At 33.7% G+C, this 17,555-nt stretch overlaps 3 protein-coding genes across 3 annotated transcripts; all 3 read left to right on the top strand.

The window, feature by feature from the left end:
- The first annotated feature begins 1,661 nt into the window (after nt 1-1,661).
- LOC140867187 (uncharacterized) lies at nt 1,662-6,953 on the top strand. Its single transcript, XM_073272262.1, has 13 exons — nt 1,662-2,040; nt 2,175-2,287; nt 2,400-2,456; nt 3,522-3,617; nt 3,696-3,766; nt 4,385-4,427; nt 4,524-4,604; nt 4,679-4,738; nt 4,980-5,027; nt 5,502-5,602; nt 5,686-5,734; nt 5,888-5,932; nt 6,305-6,953. Exons 1-13 carry the CDS (start codon nt 1,707-1,709, stop codon nt 6,827-6,829), a joined length of 1,623 nt encoding a protein of 540 aa, XP_073128363.1. The 5' UTR covers nt 1,662-1,706; the 3' UTR covers nt 6,830-6,953.
- A 147-nt stretch (nt 6,954-7,100) lies between these two features.
- On the top strand, nt 7,101-9,714 carry LOC140867188 (3-deoxy-manno-octulosonate cytidylyltransferase, mitochondrial). Its single transcript, XM_073272263.1, has 8 exons — nt 7,101-7,705; nt 7,798-7,843; nt 7,956-8,042; nt 8,121-8,245; nt 8,790-8,929; nt 9,023-9,074; nt 9,174-9,284; nt 9,390-9,714. The coding sequence occupies exons 1-8, from the start codon at nt 7,481-7,483 to the stop codon at nt 9,480-9,482; spliced, it is 879 nt and encodes a 292-aa protein (XP_073128364.1). The 5' UTR covers nt 7,101-7,480; the 3' UTR covers nt 9,483-9,714.
- Nucleotides 9,715-10,095: 381 nt separating this feature from the next.
- Nucleotides 10,096-11,920, top strand: LOC140867189 (thioredoxin). Its single transcript, XM_073272264.1, has 2 exons — nt 10,096-10,452; nt 11,348-11,920. Exons 1-2 carry the CDS (start codon nt 10,221-10,223, stop codon nt 11,659-11,661), a joined length of 546 nt encoding a protein of 181 aa, XP_073128365.1. The 5' UTR covers nt 10,096-10,220; the 3' UTR covers nt 11,662-11,920.
- The last annotated feature ends 5,635 nt before the right edge of the window (nt 11,921-17,555 follow it).

The following is a 17,555-nucleotide window of genomic DNA, read 5'->3' as shown; positions in this document are numbered from 1 at the left end:
TTTTATTTAAATTTTTGTTCCCTTCGGTTAGCTAGTTTTGCAGAATGTCTCTATGCAAACATCACTGGGCATTCTGCAAATATTCGCCTGCTGAATCAAATTGATTTCGCAAATGCCGTTTTGTTGTACTCGATGAAATTATTTTAAAACTTGGATTTCAAATGTAATTGGTTGTTTGGATGCATTTTTATTAGGTGAATTTCAAATCTTATCTGAAATGTTAAGTATAGTGTTAACTATGATGAATTTGAATTATGTATTAAGATTGATATCATTTCAATCACGATCAAGGTATAACCGAACCACAATTTAGTTTAATTTGATATTCAAATCTCTCTCCATCGGGTTTTTTGTTTTTCTTTTTTCAAAAAAATAAATAAATTATGAAGTTTAATTTTTTTTAAAAAAACCGTAAAACTGCAATTAAAAAATAAGGTATAACCGAACCATAATTTAGTTTAATTTTTTTTAAAAAATCGTAAAATTGTACACTGATTACCTTGAATCAGTGTTCTAAAAATCTCCGCCATCTCCGCCTCCGTTTAGAGACGTCGCCCGCTTAACTGCCCGCCAGGTGGCTGCCGGGCTAGGCACCACCTAGGCGCTTATTGCCTAGGCAGTTAAGTTATTATATGTAAAAAAAAAAACTTAAAAGAAAATAAAGAGCCAGAACGAAAAAGATAGAAATAAAAACAAAAGAAAAGGCGGAAGAAAAGCAGATAAATGAGAAAAGAGAGATCGAGAAGTCTTCAATCTTCAAGCTTCTTGTTGCCGACCGCGGCAATTTTCGCCGCCCCTTTCACGTGAGAGACTATATTTTTAAAATTTTACAAGAATTTAATACAAAAACTGAAAAAACATATTACATAAAAATTATATTTTATAATAAAACTCATAAATATTCCAAGATATTTATTTTTTAGGTTTAAAAAAAATCGCTCCGCCTAGCGCTTTTTAGAACATTGCTTTGAATTAGAGTCGATCAAAATCTTTCTATAACCGTTCGAATAACCGCACCACATCGCGCCACTTTTTTCAATTTCTATAAATAACCGCAGTTTTTAAAAAAACATGAAACCGCATCGTCTGATCTTATATAGTTGTTTTAAATAATGTTATTAACAACAACTTAATATATATTTCAAGTTGCACTCCGTCACTTCTCTCGCAACATTCTTTTACTATTTTCTTTTATTTCTTTCTTAACAAAAGTGCACAACAAATATTTTTTGAAATTATTTTACAATCATGACTAAAAAGAAAACTTAAAACCGCTCAAAATCGCGAAATTAATTTTATATGTAAAATCGCAATTAAAATATAACCGAACCACAAAAAACAATTTGATTTAATTTTTTTTTAAAAAAAAAAACCACAAAAGCGGACCGTGATTATACCTGTTTTGAATAACTAACATCTCGTCATCAACCAGGACGGACTGTCCGCCGTCGTCATAAAGCAAGTACCTGTGCTCTAGCAGACTATTATGGGCCGAGAGCCCATGTAAAAGTAGTAAACCCATACACGAACAGATTATTATGCTCTTCAAAAAAAGAAAAAAGAAAAAAGGAGACTATAATGGGCCTAAAGCCTATGGAAAACGCGGCCTTTAGCCCGGAAAAATATATGTGAGCATAAATTTTAATCCGAAAGGAGAAGGAAAAAGTCCTGGTCCTGTCGGTTTCCTGACCGGCAAGCGGCAAACAATGGAAGGGCAGAGCATCCTCTATGAAACCCTAAGCCCTCTTGCCGCCACATCAACGGCGCCTACTCCTCCGGAAGAGTCCAAATCCTACGTCGTATTCCGAAACCTGATTTCCCTCTCCTCCGCCCAATGTGCATCTCCAGAATCCTCCACGGCGGATTACTTCTCTCTCGACGTGAACGAATTGGAGGAATCTAGAGAGATTTCAGTTTTAACCGCTCCTCTTCCTCGGACGCCTGCGGAAGCTTCCACTTCGGCGCCACATAGGACTCTAGAAGGCAGCTGGTTTAGTTCCAATTTTCACTTCAAAAGCCCCATGCTCCGTCTCCACCGAGGTTCGAGTTTTCTCATCTTTTGCTGCATTGAACTATGCAATTTAAGCATGCGGACGCTTGAATAAAAGTTTGATGCAGATACTATGCGTAATCTAGTAAACTTCACTGCTAATTATAAGATTGGATACGTGCAGAGATACTCGATTTTTGTAATTTTCTCTCGCCAACACCTGAGGAGCAAGGGTTCCGAAATGCTGCAGTAGAATCTGTTTTTGATGTTATAAAATATGTCTGGCCTAATGCTAAGGTATGTAAGATTTTGTCGCGTATTTGTATTTGGGATGCGGTATATATATATATATATACAAATATATATATCTGCGGACAAATGTTTATATCTGTGAAGGTGTGTCGTGCAGGCTGAAGTTTTTGGATCATTTAAGACGGGGCTTTATCTTCCGTCTAGTGATATCGATGTAAGCTTGAAACTGTTTATTAGTCATTTGAATGATTTATTTTTAGCAATTATTTCTGATATATTGACATATTTTCTATTTTCAACTTGCAAATTGGAGATATAATTGTCTGCAAATGTGATATAACTGGCCAAAGTTATCAATTATTTATGAGATGTCATTTTTATCAGGGGGTATGGAATGTGAACCATTGAATTCCGTGATTATTGCTTTGGAAGGTTTCATTATGAGGATATGTATTAATGGTTTATTGAATGAAATTTTGTCAGTTGAATGTAAATCATGAATCTGGATCTGTGCTATGAAGTATTAGCATTTTTTTGCTAAAGGATACCAGAGAAATTATGGTAGACTACAATCAAAAGCCAAATTTTTTATGGTTTTGATATGGATTGTTCAGCAATCACCCTGAGAAGTTCATAATAACTTAGGTACTGATGGAGATGTCAGAATGCGAGCCAAGGGAATTACTGATATTATTGGCTTTTGGCTGTCATGTTGTATCTATTTTCAGTATCATGGAAACTAATGTTTTTCCATTTCATCAGGAGGGTTTGTGTTTGTCCCAAATATTAAAAATATCCATCTTGGGTTGGTTTCTGAAGCTAAGTTACATAGATGATAGATTGCCCTTCAACTTACTGATATTTGAAAAGAGATGAATAAATATACATGCTGTAATGCACCCGGGTCTTATTGTGTGTTCTTATATAATAAAAGCAAGTCAGAATTTATCTACTTTAGTTTGAGTGAATTTCCCGGTTGTAAAAATAACTTGTAAAATTTTGATTTTGCCAATCCTAAAATTATGTCTTCCTGTTTAGATTGTTATCAAATTGATTAAGGCCATGGGTGAACTCTAAATGGATTCCAGTGGGATAAACGTTATGGTGATTCACATTTATTTGATATATTTTCTTTCTGATTCCGTTGCAGCAGATATCTTGTGATCAGTTTTTTTGTTTGTTTTGTTTTGTGTTTTTTTTTTTGTGCGGATGACCTTTGGAGCATGCAAGCTAATATAAAATGTAAGCAATCTGTCTTTGCTATGTGGTACTTGGGCAGGTTGTTATCTTGGGTTCAAATGTAAGTAGTCCCCAGACTGGTTTGTTTGCTCTTTCCAGGGCTCTATCTCAAAGTGGGATTGCTAAGAAGATACAGGTATCATTTGTGGTTTGAATTTTGCCATCGCTTGTTTTCCACCACATATTCAAAATTTTCAATGCCTTCCTATATCAGGTTATTGCAAAGGCTCGAGTACCAATCATCAAATTTGTGGAGAAGAAAAGTGGTATAGCATTTGATATAAGGTTAGGCCTCTGTTTACTTAAACTCGATAGGACTATCAGCTGGTGATGAGAAATTAAATATGTTGGCTGCCTTGGAGGAAAAAGTAGAATGGCATTTGGTATAAGATTTGATTACTAATTTACTGAACTTTGAAGAGATCTTAGATGGTTTGTGAAAAATTTATATATTGGCTGTCTCACAGTAGTTTGTTCACTGTCATTTTCCTTTTGCCCACAGAAGATTAGCAGTTCATTGCTAGGCATTTGTAATGTGCCTGCTTGTCTTTTGTTGGTTCATCTACTTTATTATGTACCCCACATACATGTTAACACCTCTTTCATTGTCGATAGTAAAGATAGTTATATGATTACCGTTTGCTAGTTTAGGTTTCATCCTTCAATATGTGCTGGTTCATTTGTTTCTTGTATTTCTTCACAAGAAAGAATTGTTGGGTCCTGGGAATGTGTTATTTGTTAATGCTTTTCTGATTTATACACTCTCAGTGGTGTGTACACATACTCTTGACTTTATTTTGCTATACCAAAGAACATGTAATGTACTTGACAGAATACTGCTTGTTGACTTTGTGATGACCTAATTTCCTTGAGTGGGATTGACGATGTATCTCTTGGTAACAGTTTTGATGCACATACTGGACCACGAGCTGCTGAGTTTATAAAGGTTTTTTTTTTCCTGTCGATTTATTTCACATTTATTTTCCTGTTAGATTTTTTTTGTCTGTATGATTGAAATTATTCGCATTTTCTTATTATTCAGAATGCTATATCTAAATGGCCACCACTACGACCGTTGTGCCTTATATTGAAAGTCTTCCTGCAGCAAAGAGAGTTAAATGAGGTGAAATTCCTTAAGTTTTATTCTTGTTGACCAACAAATCTTACATTTCCTGCAACTTGCCATTCTTTCTCCAGGTGTACACTGGTGGAATTGGCTCGTATGCGCTCCTTTCCATGCTAATAGCAATGTTGCGGGTAATTACATTGTTTTGCCTCTGTTAAGGGCTATTAGGTGAATGGTGTTTTTCCCCCCTTAAATGTTTTGTTCTCCATTTTCATGTGGAAATATTTTTATGCTGTTTCACTGGAAATTATTGTAGGATTTCGTATGTGAAATATAAAAACATTCAACTTGTATATTCTATCTCGACTTTTTGATGGAATTCTTATTTGTTGGATATTTTTTACTAAGATAAGATTTTCTTTTTCCTACCAGAACCGGCATGATCAAGCTTCCCTCGATAATAACCTTGGAGTTTTACTGGTATGATGCCATGCTAAAACCTTTCCATTTATTTAAATATTGAGAAGCTTTTCCCTATGAGTGGCATATTCTAGGGCTACCAAATTCTTTGCTGTTATCAAGCACTTAGCTTATCCTTAATTGTAAAGATGATGCATCAACCAGATGATTTTGTAGAATAATGCATTGATAATGTTCACTTCATGGGAGCAATATTGTTGTTTAGTGGTATCTATTAATCTGCAAACTTGTTTGTTTTACTTTTGACAGCATTCATGCCATTATCGTTGATTACTACATACTGCTCTTTGTCAAGTACACCATGCAATTTCTTTTTCATTTATTTACGAATCTATCTTCAATTTTTGAGAAGTCTTTTAGTAACGGTATGGCAGCATGCTTCATTTAGTTTCTAAACTAAGGATGTGATAGGTGCATGAGCTTATGGTGTCATGTACAAATTTCATGGACTTTCTTGTTTTTGGTGAAATATAGGTGAACTTTTTTGATATGTATGGCCGCAAATTGAATACAGCTGATGTTGGTATTTCTTGCAATGGTGGAAGCACTACCTTCTTTCCAAAAAGTAGCAAAGGGTTAGAAGTTTTTGCATTATAATAGGTGTTACTTTTACTTGATCATTTATTCCTTATTTCTTATAGTATTGCCTACTGTTCAGATTTTCAGGTGAAGGTCGGGCTTCCCTTATCTCAATCGAAGACCCCCAGGTTATCTAATGAATTTTAGTCTGGTCTTCCTTTTGAACACGTGTCTTTCAAACAAATCTCTGGAATGAAAGGAAAACTGAAGGCTTGACGTTCTCCCGGAATAAGATGATACTCCATTTGGTCACTTATCCACATATTTTTCTGTAATAACAGGTTCCAGATAATGATGTAGGGAAGAGCTCTTTCAACTATTATCAGGTAAAAAAATTTTGCAATAATTTTTTGGATCCTCTATTTCCACTTATATTCCTTCATTTTGGTTCAAAAACTGAATGTTCCTTTATTACTTGCAATATGGTGCACTGGTAAGTGAATGCCAGAAGTGTGCCGCTATGCGTTAGTTATTGAAAAGGCAACCTCTCGCCAACGTGAATGAGAGAAACAAGTTATACGGTCATAATTTAGTATTCACGGATGATCAATGCTTATCATAATCTTTGAACATGCCAACCAGAGTCAGGCTTCTTTCTTGGATTTATGAATTGTTAAGACCGTTGCTCCCCTAGTTTAAGGCTACTTTCTTTTTTCTGTGGTACTTTTATCATCATTGTTGATCTCTAGCCTCTACAGGTCAGATCTGCATTTTCCATGGCATACTCCACTCTGACAAATGAGAAGGCCATATTGCGCCTTGGACCCAAGAAAAGCATCCTTGGTGCCCTCATACGACCAGATGCTGTACTATTGGAACGGAAAGGAGGGTTGACTCAGAATTCAACCTTTAATACCTTATTTCCTGGTGCTGGAGAGCCATTGGAACAACTCTTTGACGATCAGCAGGAGATTTATTGCAACTGGAGGCCGAATGATGAAGATGAAGAGCCACTTCCACGTGGAAACGGAATTCCTGGCCAGCAGGACAAAAAAAGGAAGTCGTCTAAGGATAACAGTTTTACCAAGGAAGTGAATGGTTTTGGTACCCAGGGTGTAGACAGAAATGAAGAAAATGGTTCTGTGACGGGCTTGAGAAAGAAGAAGAAGAAAAGCGAAGAAAATGGTGATTTGAAGAACTCGCGGACAAAGAAACAAAAGTGGAAACACCATCAAAGTTACAATAGCAGCCGGAACAACGGCCGCTATGGATCTCACCCTTAAAATTTATTTTCAAGCATAGATAGCATAAAAAGTGAATGTTCTGTCCTAACGTAGTTGGGCTCAGTAGCGCGTATTGATGTCATACGGTATTCTTTGGTTAAAAACACACGCAATCTTTTGATTTGATGATTTATGTGATTTATTATAGATCACGTAATCATATCAAACGTATTTAAAATGTGTGAGTGGCGTTCTACCGTCGAGCTTGCGATTGCCATATTTAATGGTTGCAAAAGATTGTTTTATTTACTTGTCGAAGTAATTTTCAAACGTATGTGAAAATGCAACGGTGACTATTTTCCCAATTATTAATTAAAACACTCCTCCCGGCGATAAAACATCGTAATTTTGTTCTATGTATGCAAGCATACGTTTATCGCAGGGCGAAACCCGAGTCAGTATATGGTATTTTTTTAGCAACGAATTAAATTTCGATTTGAAAAAAGAATATTTAAATATATTTTAAAAGTAGAATTACTCTTCCCGGAAAAAAGAGTAGTATATGATCACTACAGTTGAAAGCCCATGAGCATCATTACACAACCGACGATTCAACGACATAATTTGGTCCATTTCGATATGTCCTACACTCTTGAGTAGCTATCTTTGCCTCTCTGATCTCATCTTTCCTGTTCCTGACAACAATTTCTAATGCCGATCTGCGAATCATCGCAAAGCTCCAGCTCCGCTAAGTCTTGGGTCATTCACTGCCTGGCGGCGGGGGCGGCGATCGCGGTGGCGCTTGGTGCCCATGCATATTATCGTCAATCGGTAAGGTTCCGGAGCCGGGTCATCGGAATTATACCTGCTCGATATGCGTCCTCTCGCTTTCAAGGCAAACCCCTCGTTCAAATACTCGGCAAGCCCATGATTCAGGTGCCCTTTTGGACTCTTTTTTTTTTCGATTTCGGTTGCTAGTGTTTCCGGATTAAATGGGTTTACGATTTTTTTTGCTTCACTTTTTGCAGAGAACATGGGAAAGGGCGAAATTGGCTTCGACATTGGACCATGTGGGTAAGGATCGAATTGTTTGGCTCAATTCCGTCTGCTCAAACGTGAGAGCTTGTAACTTACTTGAGTATTTGGTTTTTGTCATGGGTGATTCGGGGCTTTGTTATTTGAGTAGTTGTGGCGACAGATGATGATAAGATTGCTGAATGTTGTAGAGGATTTGGTGCTGATGTGGTAATGACCTCGGAATCATGTCGAAATGGTACAGTATCTTGCATTGATTTTGCAGAGAACATGGGAAAGAGATTTGATTTATGGAGTTTTGTTTTGAAATTCATAGGCACCGAACGTTGTAATGAAGCTCTCCAAAAGATTGGAAAGAAGTATGATGTTGTTGTCAATATTCAAGGAGACGAACCGCTCATAGAACCTGAAATAATAGATGGCATTGTCAAGGCCTTGCAGGTATGTGTTTTCGCCCCGGATCTCTCCATAGGGGTGAAAGATGCTGTGAACCTTGCTTTCCCTTGTAATATTAAGAGCTAAATCTATTCCCGAGAAAGCATTTACTTGTAGCAGCTCGCAAAAAGATCAAGTTTTGAAGGAATTACTGAAGCATTATGGAGTTTGGTGTTTTTTATATGGGTAAACTACAGACGTGTGGATTGAACTTGAGAATTTCTAAAAATGCTAATAAGCTTATTGATTTTTTTTTTCCCCAAAAGTTTAGATGATGGCTTCGTTGGTTAGATCTCTTCCAAATTAAGATATTTATGCTCTGTAGTGCCGATTCAATATCTTTGTTGGATCATGAATGGGGCTAGTGGTTGTCACACTATCAATATCAGAATATTCTCACCTCATCCTATCCTTAACTATTACCTCTGGAGATTTTAACGGTTACATTTTCAAGTTAGTGAAGGTTTTGTATTGAGAAAAACTATTACTACCCATTTTCATGTGAATGGTCAAGTCACTGAATGCCTCAAATAAAATGTGGTTCATGCAGGCTGCTCCAGATGCTGTCTTCAGCACCGCCGTTACTTCTTTAAATCCTGAAGATGCCTTTGATCCTAATCGTGTCAAATGTGTCGTAGATAACCGTGGCTATGCAATTTATTTCTCACGAGGACTTATACCGTTTAACAAGTTGGTTCTTCTAAGGCTCTAATCCTATATGCATTCTTATCTATCACATGCAACATGGCCAAAATATACTTTGATTAACTCTAACGCATGCAGGTCTGGAAAAGTTACCCCTCAATTTCCATATTTGCTTCATCTGGGGATTCAGGTATCAAACTGCCATCACTATTTGCAGATGTTGCGCTTGCTTCACGTATCCAATATAAGAATCAGATCATAGTATGCTATGATATTGATATTTGTGCAGAGCTTTGATTCTAAATTTCTCAAGATATATCCCGAGCTTCCACCAACACCACTCCAACTGGAAGAAGATCTTGAGCAGCTCAAGGTCCTTGAAAATGGGTACAAAATGAAGGTGCCAGCAAGAATTGTTACCCTTGTTACTCTCCTATTTTCTTAATTTCCCACACATCAATTTAATTATTCAGAGGATTATTAGTCACTTTTTAGCGATCTGCAGGTGATAAAAGTTGACCATGAGTCCCACGGTGTCGATGTACCAGAAGATGTGGAGAAAATAGAGCATTACATGCGGGAAAGAAACCTGTCTTAGCTGCATAATCGCCTACAAATTAACCAGCTTCTTTCTTACTGTTATAATATATCCGGCCACATTCACGTTGCCTTCACATCCTCGTGTTTTTATATTTCTCAAGTGAATGGCTTCTCTCTTTGTCCCAGAGCTCATTCTTCTCTGTATTTGTTTCTTGTAAGTTATCCGTGTAATTCATATTTTATTCTTCCAATTTCAATTTATAGTGGTTCTGCTATCTTCTCAATTGTTGCTCAAGCATGCCAATCTCATATTTCTACTCTTTCATGTAAAATGAATATTCATGTTGAAAGATCTGAAAAACTAAAATGAGACGCCAGAACTCAGAAGGGGTAAATTAAAACGGGATAATGAAACAAACATAACCAAATCAATCACCATTGAAGGAAAAGTTTGAATATTTCTAAGTAATGATTTCATATTTAATTCGTTTGTTTATGGTTTTGGGTCATGACATAATTTTGTGACGCTTCAGATAATAGTACCAAAAAAGCGGGCCCAATAGAACAGAAATAGGCCCAATCCAATAGTTGAAACGGACATGTGTGGCGCACGTGATCCATTTAACAAGAATGAAGCGAAACTCAAACTCCACCTCATCCGTTCAATTCACAATATCAAAATTATCAAACTCACCCCCACTCCACCACAAGCGCTCACGCCTCACTCACTCCCCATTTATCCACACATCTCACGCACTAGCACACTTACTGCGTGAAACCAGATTCTCTCCTCTCCATGGCTGGTGTGCTGGAAACCTTAGCTGTCCCACGCGCCTCCGCTCTCCCCTCGGCTTCCTTGGCTCCAATTGCCGGATCCGCCGCATCTCGCCGCTCCGTGGTCCTATTTTCTGAATTCAGAGGTCTTAAGATCCACTCGACTCGCTCTTCCACGTCGCCGAATTTCACTTCCAAACCTTCTGGCCGCGGTGGTCGAATCGTCTGTGAGGCACAAGAGACCGCTGTCGTAGGTGAGGATTCTTCTTCCTCGAGTATTTCTGGCTGAATACAACGTTTTAATTTTGTTGTGGATTAGGTTTGCTTTTTGCTGTGATAACGTTCCACTGATTTTGTTGCTTTGGCTGGTTTAACGGGGGGATGCAATGTTTATTTTAATTTCAGTTCTAGGAGCAAAATTGATATGTAGGGAGCTAATCTTTTGTGTCGTTTTTTTTTAATCTGATGGAATAGTTAACAGTATTAGATTGCCAAATTAATTTAGTATGAAGTGTTTGAAAATACGATGCTTGAAGGCTGTATTGGAGCTTGTAGATTCCTATGGCTTGAAGCATGGTGAATAAATATTAATAACGATGAGAAATTGATTCTCTTATATGCATGGCGTGGATTCATTATACCGTGAATTCCATTTGATTCTTGCTATTCATATTCGGACATTCGGTAATTTTGATAGCTTATTTTCCTCGGCATGAGTTGTGATGAATGTGTTGTCAGTCAAAGCAATTGTACTTGTCGTTTATATTGCTCGGATAAGTGACATGCTTAATGTTGAAATTCTTCGATATCAATCTCTGTCACCTCTCATTTCCACTTCCCCTCCATTCGATTTCAGTCTCGTGTCTTTGTAGTCATTCTGTGGGTCTTCAATGAACCTATAGTTTAGTCAGTTGCAAGCAGATCCCTTTGACAAAAAATTTCTACATTTCCGGTTAAAGGCAGCTGAATGATGAATCTTTTGCACTCCTTGAGCCTATTGGCTCAAAATATCTTTACGGTTAATAAATAATACAGTGCATTTCTTTGTGAAAATTGTTTTGAATCATTTTATTGTGCTGAATATAAATTTTTTGTTATGATGTTAAGTATGATAACAGCATCATTATTATTGCCTTGAACTATATATAGTACCTGCTGTTACTGATGCAACCTGGCAATCTCTGGTGATCGGGTCTGATTTACCTGTTTTGGTTGAATTTTGGGCTCCATGGTGTGGACCCTGCCGCATAATACACCCCGTCATCGACAAACTGGCCAAGGATTATTCGGGAAAACTCAAATGCTACAAGGTTAATACCGACGACAGCCCTTCAATCGCAACCCAATATGGTATCCGGAGCATCCCAACTGTCCTAATATTCAAGGATGGGGAGAAGAAAGATGCGGTCATTGGTGCAGTTCCAGAGTCGACGCTGACTACCTGCATAGAAAGATTCGTGTGAAGTGGTAATCCGTAATTCTACAAATTTGCCTTCAGGGAAGCGGTCTCTCACACTTGTGTCTTTCCTTTTACCCGTCGACAGTGCAACCATTGCTATAATAAACTCGATAAATTTCATGTATAGTTGATCCACTCTCTGTCATGTTTTCTACAACATAATGTTAATTATTAAATTACTTCCTTCCTCAACGTTGCTTCGGCGATGCTTCCAATCTGATTCTGATATGTGTATTTCTCTCGAAGATTGTCTTTTACTCTCACTTTGATACAGCTTCAGTCCATCCCGAGATTACTTTTTTGTAATCTCATTTTGTCCCGAGTCCTTATAATAAATGAGGGCCCTCGATTCTTGAGTTTTGAACTATTTTTAGCTGATATATATGCATGCAGTAGCCTATACTGTGAATTGTGATCACGTGGACCTCACGTTCAATAACATTAGGGGCGGCCCGCCTTTAAAGGCAGGGCTTGGAAGGGCGGCCCAAGCCCAAGTTATATGTTAGCCGGAGTAATTGTCAAGACTTGAGAAAGTGCTTTGGTTTTGTCTGATGACCGGCTAAATAAGAAAATGAATCGGAGCCAATGAATTCGAGAAGAGGAACTTGGAATAACAAACCGTATGCTTGGATTTAGTTTAATATCTCTCTATTATGTATAGAGCCACCTCGCTGTGGGTTGCGGGTTAGGGGTTATATTGGCCAACCCACCAAAAAGGTAAAAGAAAATTTAAAAAAAAATGAAAAGTGACTAATACTTTAGTGTGTTTGGATGCTTAAAAAAATAGAATTTGGAATTGGATTTGGAATTGGAATTCCTGGAATTCAATTTTCATTTTGGTGTTTGGAAAAAAGTTAAAATACATATTGGAATTTGCTAGCATAAATTTTAGGAAAGTGATATTTTTTTAAAAAAATGTTTAAAAAACTTAAATTTATAACTAAAGTTTATAAATGTATTGTTAGAAATAATTTTATTATTTTATAAACTCAAATCCCATGAAATCCCATGAAATCCGAAATTGTAAAGATTTCACTTAGTTAAATGAAATCCAATAAAATACTGTCAAATATCAATCCCGTTTTAAAATTTTATTTTGTCAAACACTAAAACAATATTTGTAAATTCAAATCCCCTCCAAATTCTATCCACCAAACACACTGTTAGTATTTCAAAAAAAAAAAAAAAAAAAAGAAAAAAAAAACAGTTTTACTAGAACAAATAATAAATGTCACAATAAAATAAATCATAAAAAGCTTTACTATCCAAAAAAAAAGAAAAGAAAAAAAAAACAGTTTTACAAGAACAAATAATAAATATCACAATAAAATAAATCATAAAAGCTTTACTATCACTGATTATCTATAACTAAATAATAAAACAAGAAGGTACTATAATAACTATTTTTGGTATATTTATGTGAACTTTCATATTTACATTTATTAACTATCATTAATTTAAATCTACCTTTATTAAATACCATTAATTTTATATATTATCAATTAATTTTTTTAATAACTTGGTCGATTTATTTTCTATTTTAAAATAAAAAATCAAGTTTTTTCCAATCAATATTTCATCTCACAAAATATAATATTTTAAAATATAAACAATATATACACATGTATTACGTGTGCAAAGACACTAATATTTTTTTAATAAAGATACATATCCGAACAATATGAACAACATAAATAGAAATTTTATTATAAAAAATAATAATATAAGATTTATTTTTTGAGAAAATAATTTAAGATATTAAAAACACATCAAATACTTAGTTTTAAATTTTCCTTAAAAAAACATACATTATTTTTTATGCTGTTATTCACAAAAAAATTATGAAAATTATAAAATTTCATTTTTTTTCAAATAAATTATCGGGTCGACCTGTTTTGTCCCACCGCAACCGCTGGCTCGTTTAGATTTCTCCAACCGGATCACTAAAATCGTAAGTCGTAACGCAAAGCATCAATTTTTCCGGCTATAAATTATAATTATGCATAATTGATGGGCTTCCGGGATATTATTAAGATTTTGGGCTTCGGACGTGTGAACAAAACTTTGTTTATCCCAATTTATTACGGATTTTCGGAGGCTACGGTCCCTCGGAGCGAAGGGTTGGTCAATCATAAAAAAAAATATTATTTTTTTTATTTTTAATATGAAAAAAAGTTGATTCTTCATCGTCTCACAAGAGATCTACTTAATAATATATAATATTTAATTTATTATAATGTTATGAAATTGAAAGTGTGTGCATCAAATATTATAGTTTTTGTATTTGTGTTTTAAAAAATGACGTATTTGTTTATAATTATTCCAAAGGCTTTTATATTAGTTAGAAAATAAATAATGAATTATTTTTGTGAAGGTAAAAAAATGTAAAGCTTCTATATATTTATGTAGGAAAACAACAAAATATAATATCTATGAAATGAGGGTTATCTTCTGCGATCTATTTTTATTGAGTAGTAGTAAGCTATAAATTATTAGTGAACTGTTATAGATATATTAGAAAATGCTGATTATTTTATTCGTTAAGTCATTTTTACTATATATCATTTTACTATATGTGACATTACTATCCTTTCCTAGTTTCCTTGCGATTTTTCGCGGAACTATGGCGAAAAGGGCATGTTGATTTTTTGTTAATCGTGATTATTGCTAGTCGTGGGCTCGTGGCCCCTCTATTGTATACTATTTTTTTATTATTATTTTTCAATTAAAAAAATAAAAAGTTTTTGGTCAACCCTTTATTTTTTCGTACACTTTTTCACAAAAAAAAAAACTAAAAAAATAAAAATAAAAATTCAAAGGTTGACAATTCATCCATACTTTTTAAAAGTTCATTGATTTGTGTCCCTTTTTTTAGAGCATTAATTTGTGTACTTCAAAATTTGACAATTTAATACTTTTTTCCAAGTTCATTAATTTGTGTACTTTATCACAGAGCGTTGTTAAAATGGTTAATGATAAAACAACTTTCTCTTTTCTTTTTATTTATTTATTATTGTTTTTTGGGTTTTGTTCGGTTTTCGTTTTGGTGAAGTTGTAAAACTCCGATAAAGACGAATTGAGTGTAAAAACATGCAAGGCAATACATGTAATTTTAAGACAAGTAATTAAAATATGTTGCTTGCTTATCCACAGTTCTAGCAATTGAATTTTAACAATTTAATGATTTGGTATTATCGCTCACAATAAATAAATCAACTATAACACTTACCTAAAATTTGACAAAATGTCATGCCACACATTATTGATATCTTCTCTATCAACGGCAAACATTAGCTTGAAAGACATGTAACCGACATAAAACTTTAAAAGTACAGTGTAACCACTCAATTATTGTGCTCTTTTTTCTTTTCTTTTTTTTTTGGCAGAAAATAATTTTGGAGGTATTTATTTTTTATAACAGATTTTATCGTGCCTTGTGTTAGTCGAACTTTAGTTTGTTCGCATTGTGTTTTTTTTTAAAAAAAAAAAAAAGACTTTAGTTTGTTCGGCTTTTGAAACTTTTGCAAAAGTTTTGAAAAAATAGACTTGTGAGAGGAGTTTTTATCTATTCTTTAATTAATCGAAAAAAATTGACACGTGATAGTTGTAATATTTTTTATTATATCTACAGTTAATTTCAATTATTAAGTTTTTATTGATATGATAGTTTTTTAAATATGTAAATTAACACATATATCAATCAATTAGTGTCTAGTGGTGTAACATAGTTTGTCACATAATAAATTTTCTCATTTAATCATGTTAGGCTTTTTTTTTGGGTCATATTTCTTGTTATAATATTTACATGTAATTTAGTTTGATTAACATATATACTTGGCACATCGTGTGTATATTGATTAATTTAATCATGTGATATTACCTGATAAATATTAATACTTAGTTCACGCGCTGTGTTTTTGTATTGTCCGCTTTTTTTAAGAAATGATAAAATTAAAAAATGCAAAAAAAAAAAAAAAAAAAAGTTTCATGTTTGTAAACAGATAGTCATCAAAACAAACGCACATATCAATTGAGTGACATTTTCGTTAAAAAAAACACACAAAATGAAAGTAATTTTGATAAATAACAACACATTAAAATGCTAAAAAAAAAATATGAGGCCAAATAAAATGATGAATTTGTCTTATAATCTTGATTTTGTTAAAAATTAAACTATAAGATCATAAATTCATCTTGTAATTAATTTTTTTTATAAAAAAACAGCTATTTAAATGCACTGTATATTTTACACTTCAATCGTGACAAGGAGGACAATACGATTGAGTAGATCGAGGGGGGGAAAGGATTCGGATAGATACGAATTAATGTTGTCCAAGTTAGGGCCCCAATTGGACGCGTCAGCCCATTTCATCTTTATCCACTCAAAGTTGGCCCATATCTTAGTTCCACGTGAATTATACGTGGGCCCTACGCGTCTAATTACCTGATTCCTGCCGGGTGTAACGCACTAGATGGAGGATAGATTTTCTCCTAAAACTAAAAAAAATAGCTGTACAAAAAAATAAATTGACATTTTAGGGTGTTTTCTTTTCTTATATTTTTATTGGATGTGTGTATACATATAGGCACCGTTTGATTCGAGGATATGATAAATAATACTTGGATAAGTAATATAATATAATATAAAATAATATAAAATAATAGTTAATTTAGTATTTGATTTGATTGATTGAATTTTATATTAAAAATATAAATTATCATTTTGTCCTTTTAAAAATAAATAAAATATAAATAATATTATTTATAAGGGTAATATAGTAATTTAAATTCAATGATTTGATTGATGTAAGATAAATGATTAATGATTTGATTGATTTAAAATAAATAATTAATAGATGGATAAATAATATTACGAGAAGAACATGAGATTGGATAGGATAAGTTGTACAAGTACTAATTATACTTGTACCAAACGGTACCATAGTCTAATATAAATATAATAATTAATGTTAAAGTTGGTTACTTGAGTACATCGACATGTTTGTTACTTGAGTAAAAAAGTAATAATCTTAATATAAAAAATAGTATTTCACAAAAATTTATACGAGACGTTTGTACGGATTATTTTATGAAACATATATAATATTTGACATCATGAAATTGTATTATTTTTTAATGTCAAAACATATAACCGACCAGTTCTATTATATTGACCTGTGAGATAATTTTATGGGAATTTTTGTGTTAATTGTTATTAAAATCTCCAATTATCGGAAGATTTAATGAGTTTTTGGGTTAGAGCTTAATTCTAACAAAGTATCTCTCTCAACTAATAGCAGTAGCGTACCCAGGATTTTTAACCAGGAGGGGCGAACTCAACAAATTTAAAAAATTAATACAACACAAAATATATAACAAATGTCATATATAATTAGCTTCATATGTTTTTACAATAACACTTACCAAGATTTTATAATATGAAAATAATGAATAATACTCAATCAAAAAAAAATGATGAATAATACATATATTATCAATTGTCTCAAACACACATCGCTCAATATATGGTATCAAACAATCATTTAACAACATATCATCTCCCAACCTATTACAAAGTAATATTTTTATGATTTTCATTGCTGATAACACTATCTTTATAGTTGCAACAATAATAATAATGCTAAATTTAAAAGTAAATCTGTTTACCCAATGATATAATTGATTTTTTTTATTGAACCATTCTTTTAGCAAGTTCGCTAATCTCAACAACTTCAGATAACTAATTGTTATTTTCAAATGTAAAAAAATAAAGTTATCAAGTTGGTACTAAAATATCTTTAATTTGATGAAATCAGATGGATAATTAAATTTCCCTTATCACATTCAAGTCAAAAAAACTTTTCGTTTTCGATCTTTAAAAAGATATGGAACAATAAA

The sequence above is a fragment of the Henckelia pumila genome, chromosome 4, assembly GCF_033568475.1.
Source record: "Henckelia pumila isolate YLH828 chromosome 4, ASM3356847v2, whole genome shotgun sequence".
NCBI lineage: Eukaryota > Viridiplantae > Streptophyta > Magnoliopsida > Lamiales > Gesneriaceae > Henckelia > Henckelia pumila.
Note: the sequence above shows the minus strand (reverse complement) of the source record. Positions and strands in the feature narration are given on the sequence as shown.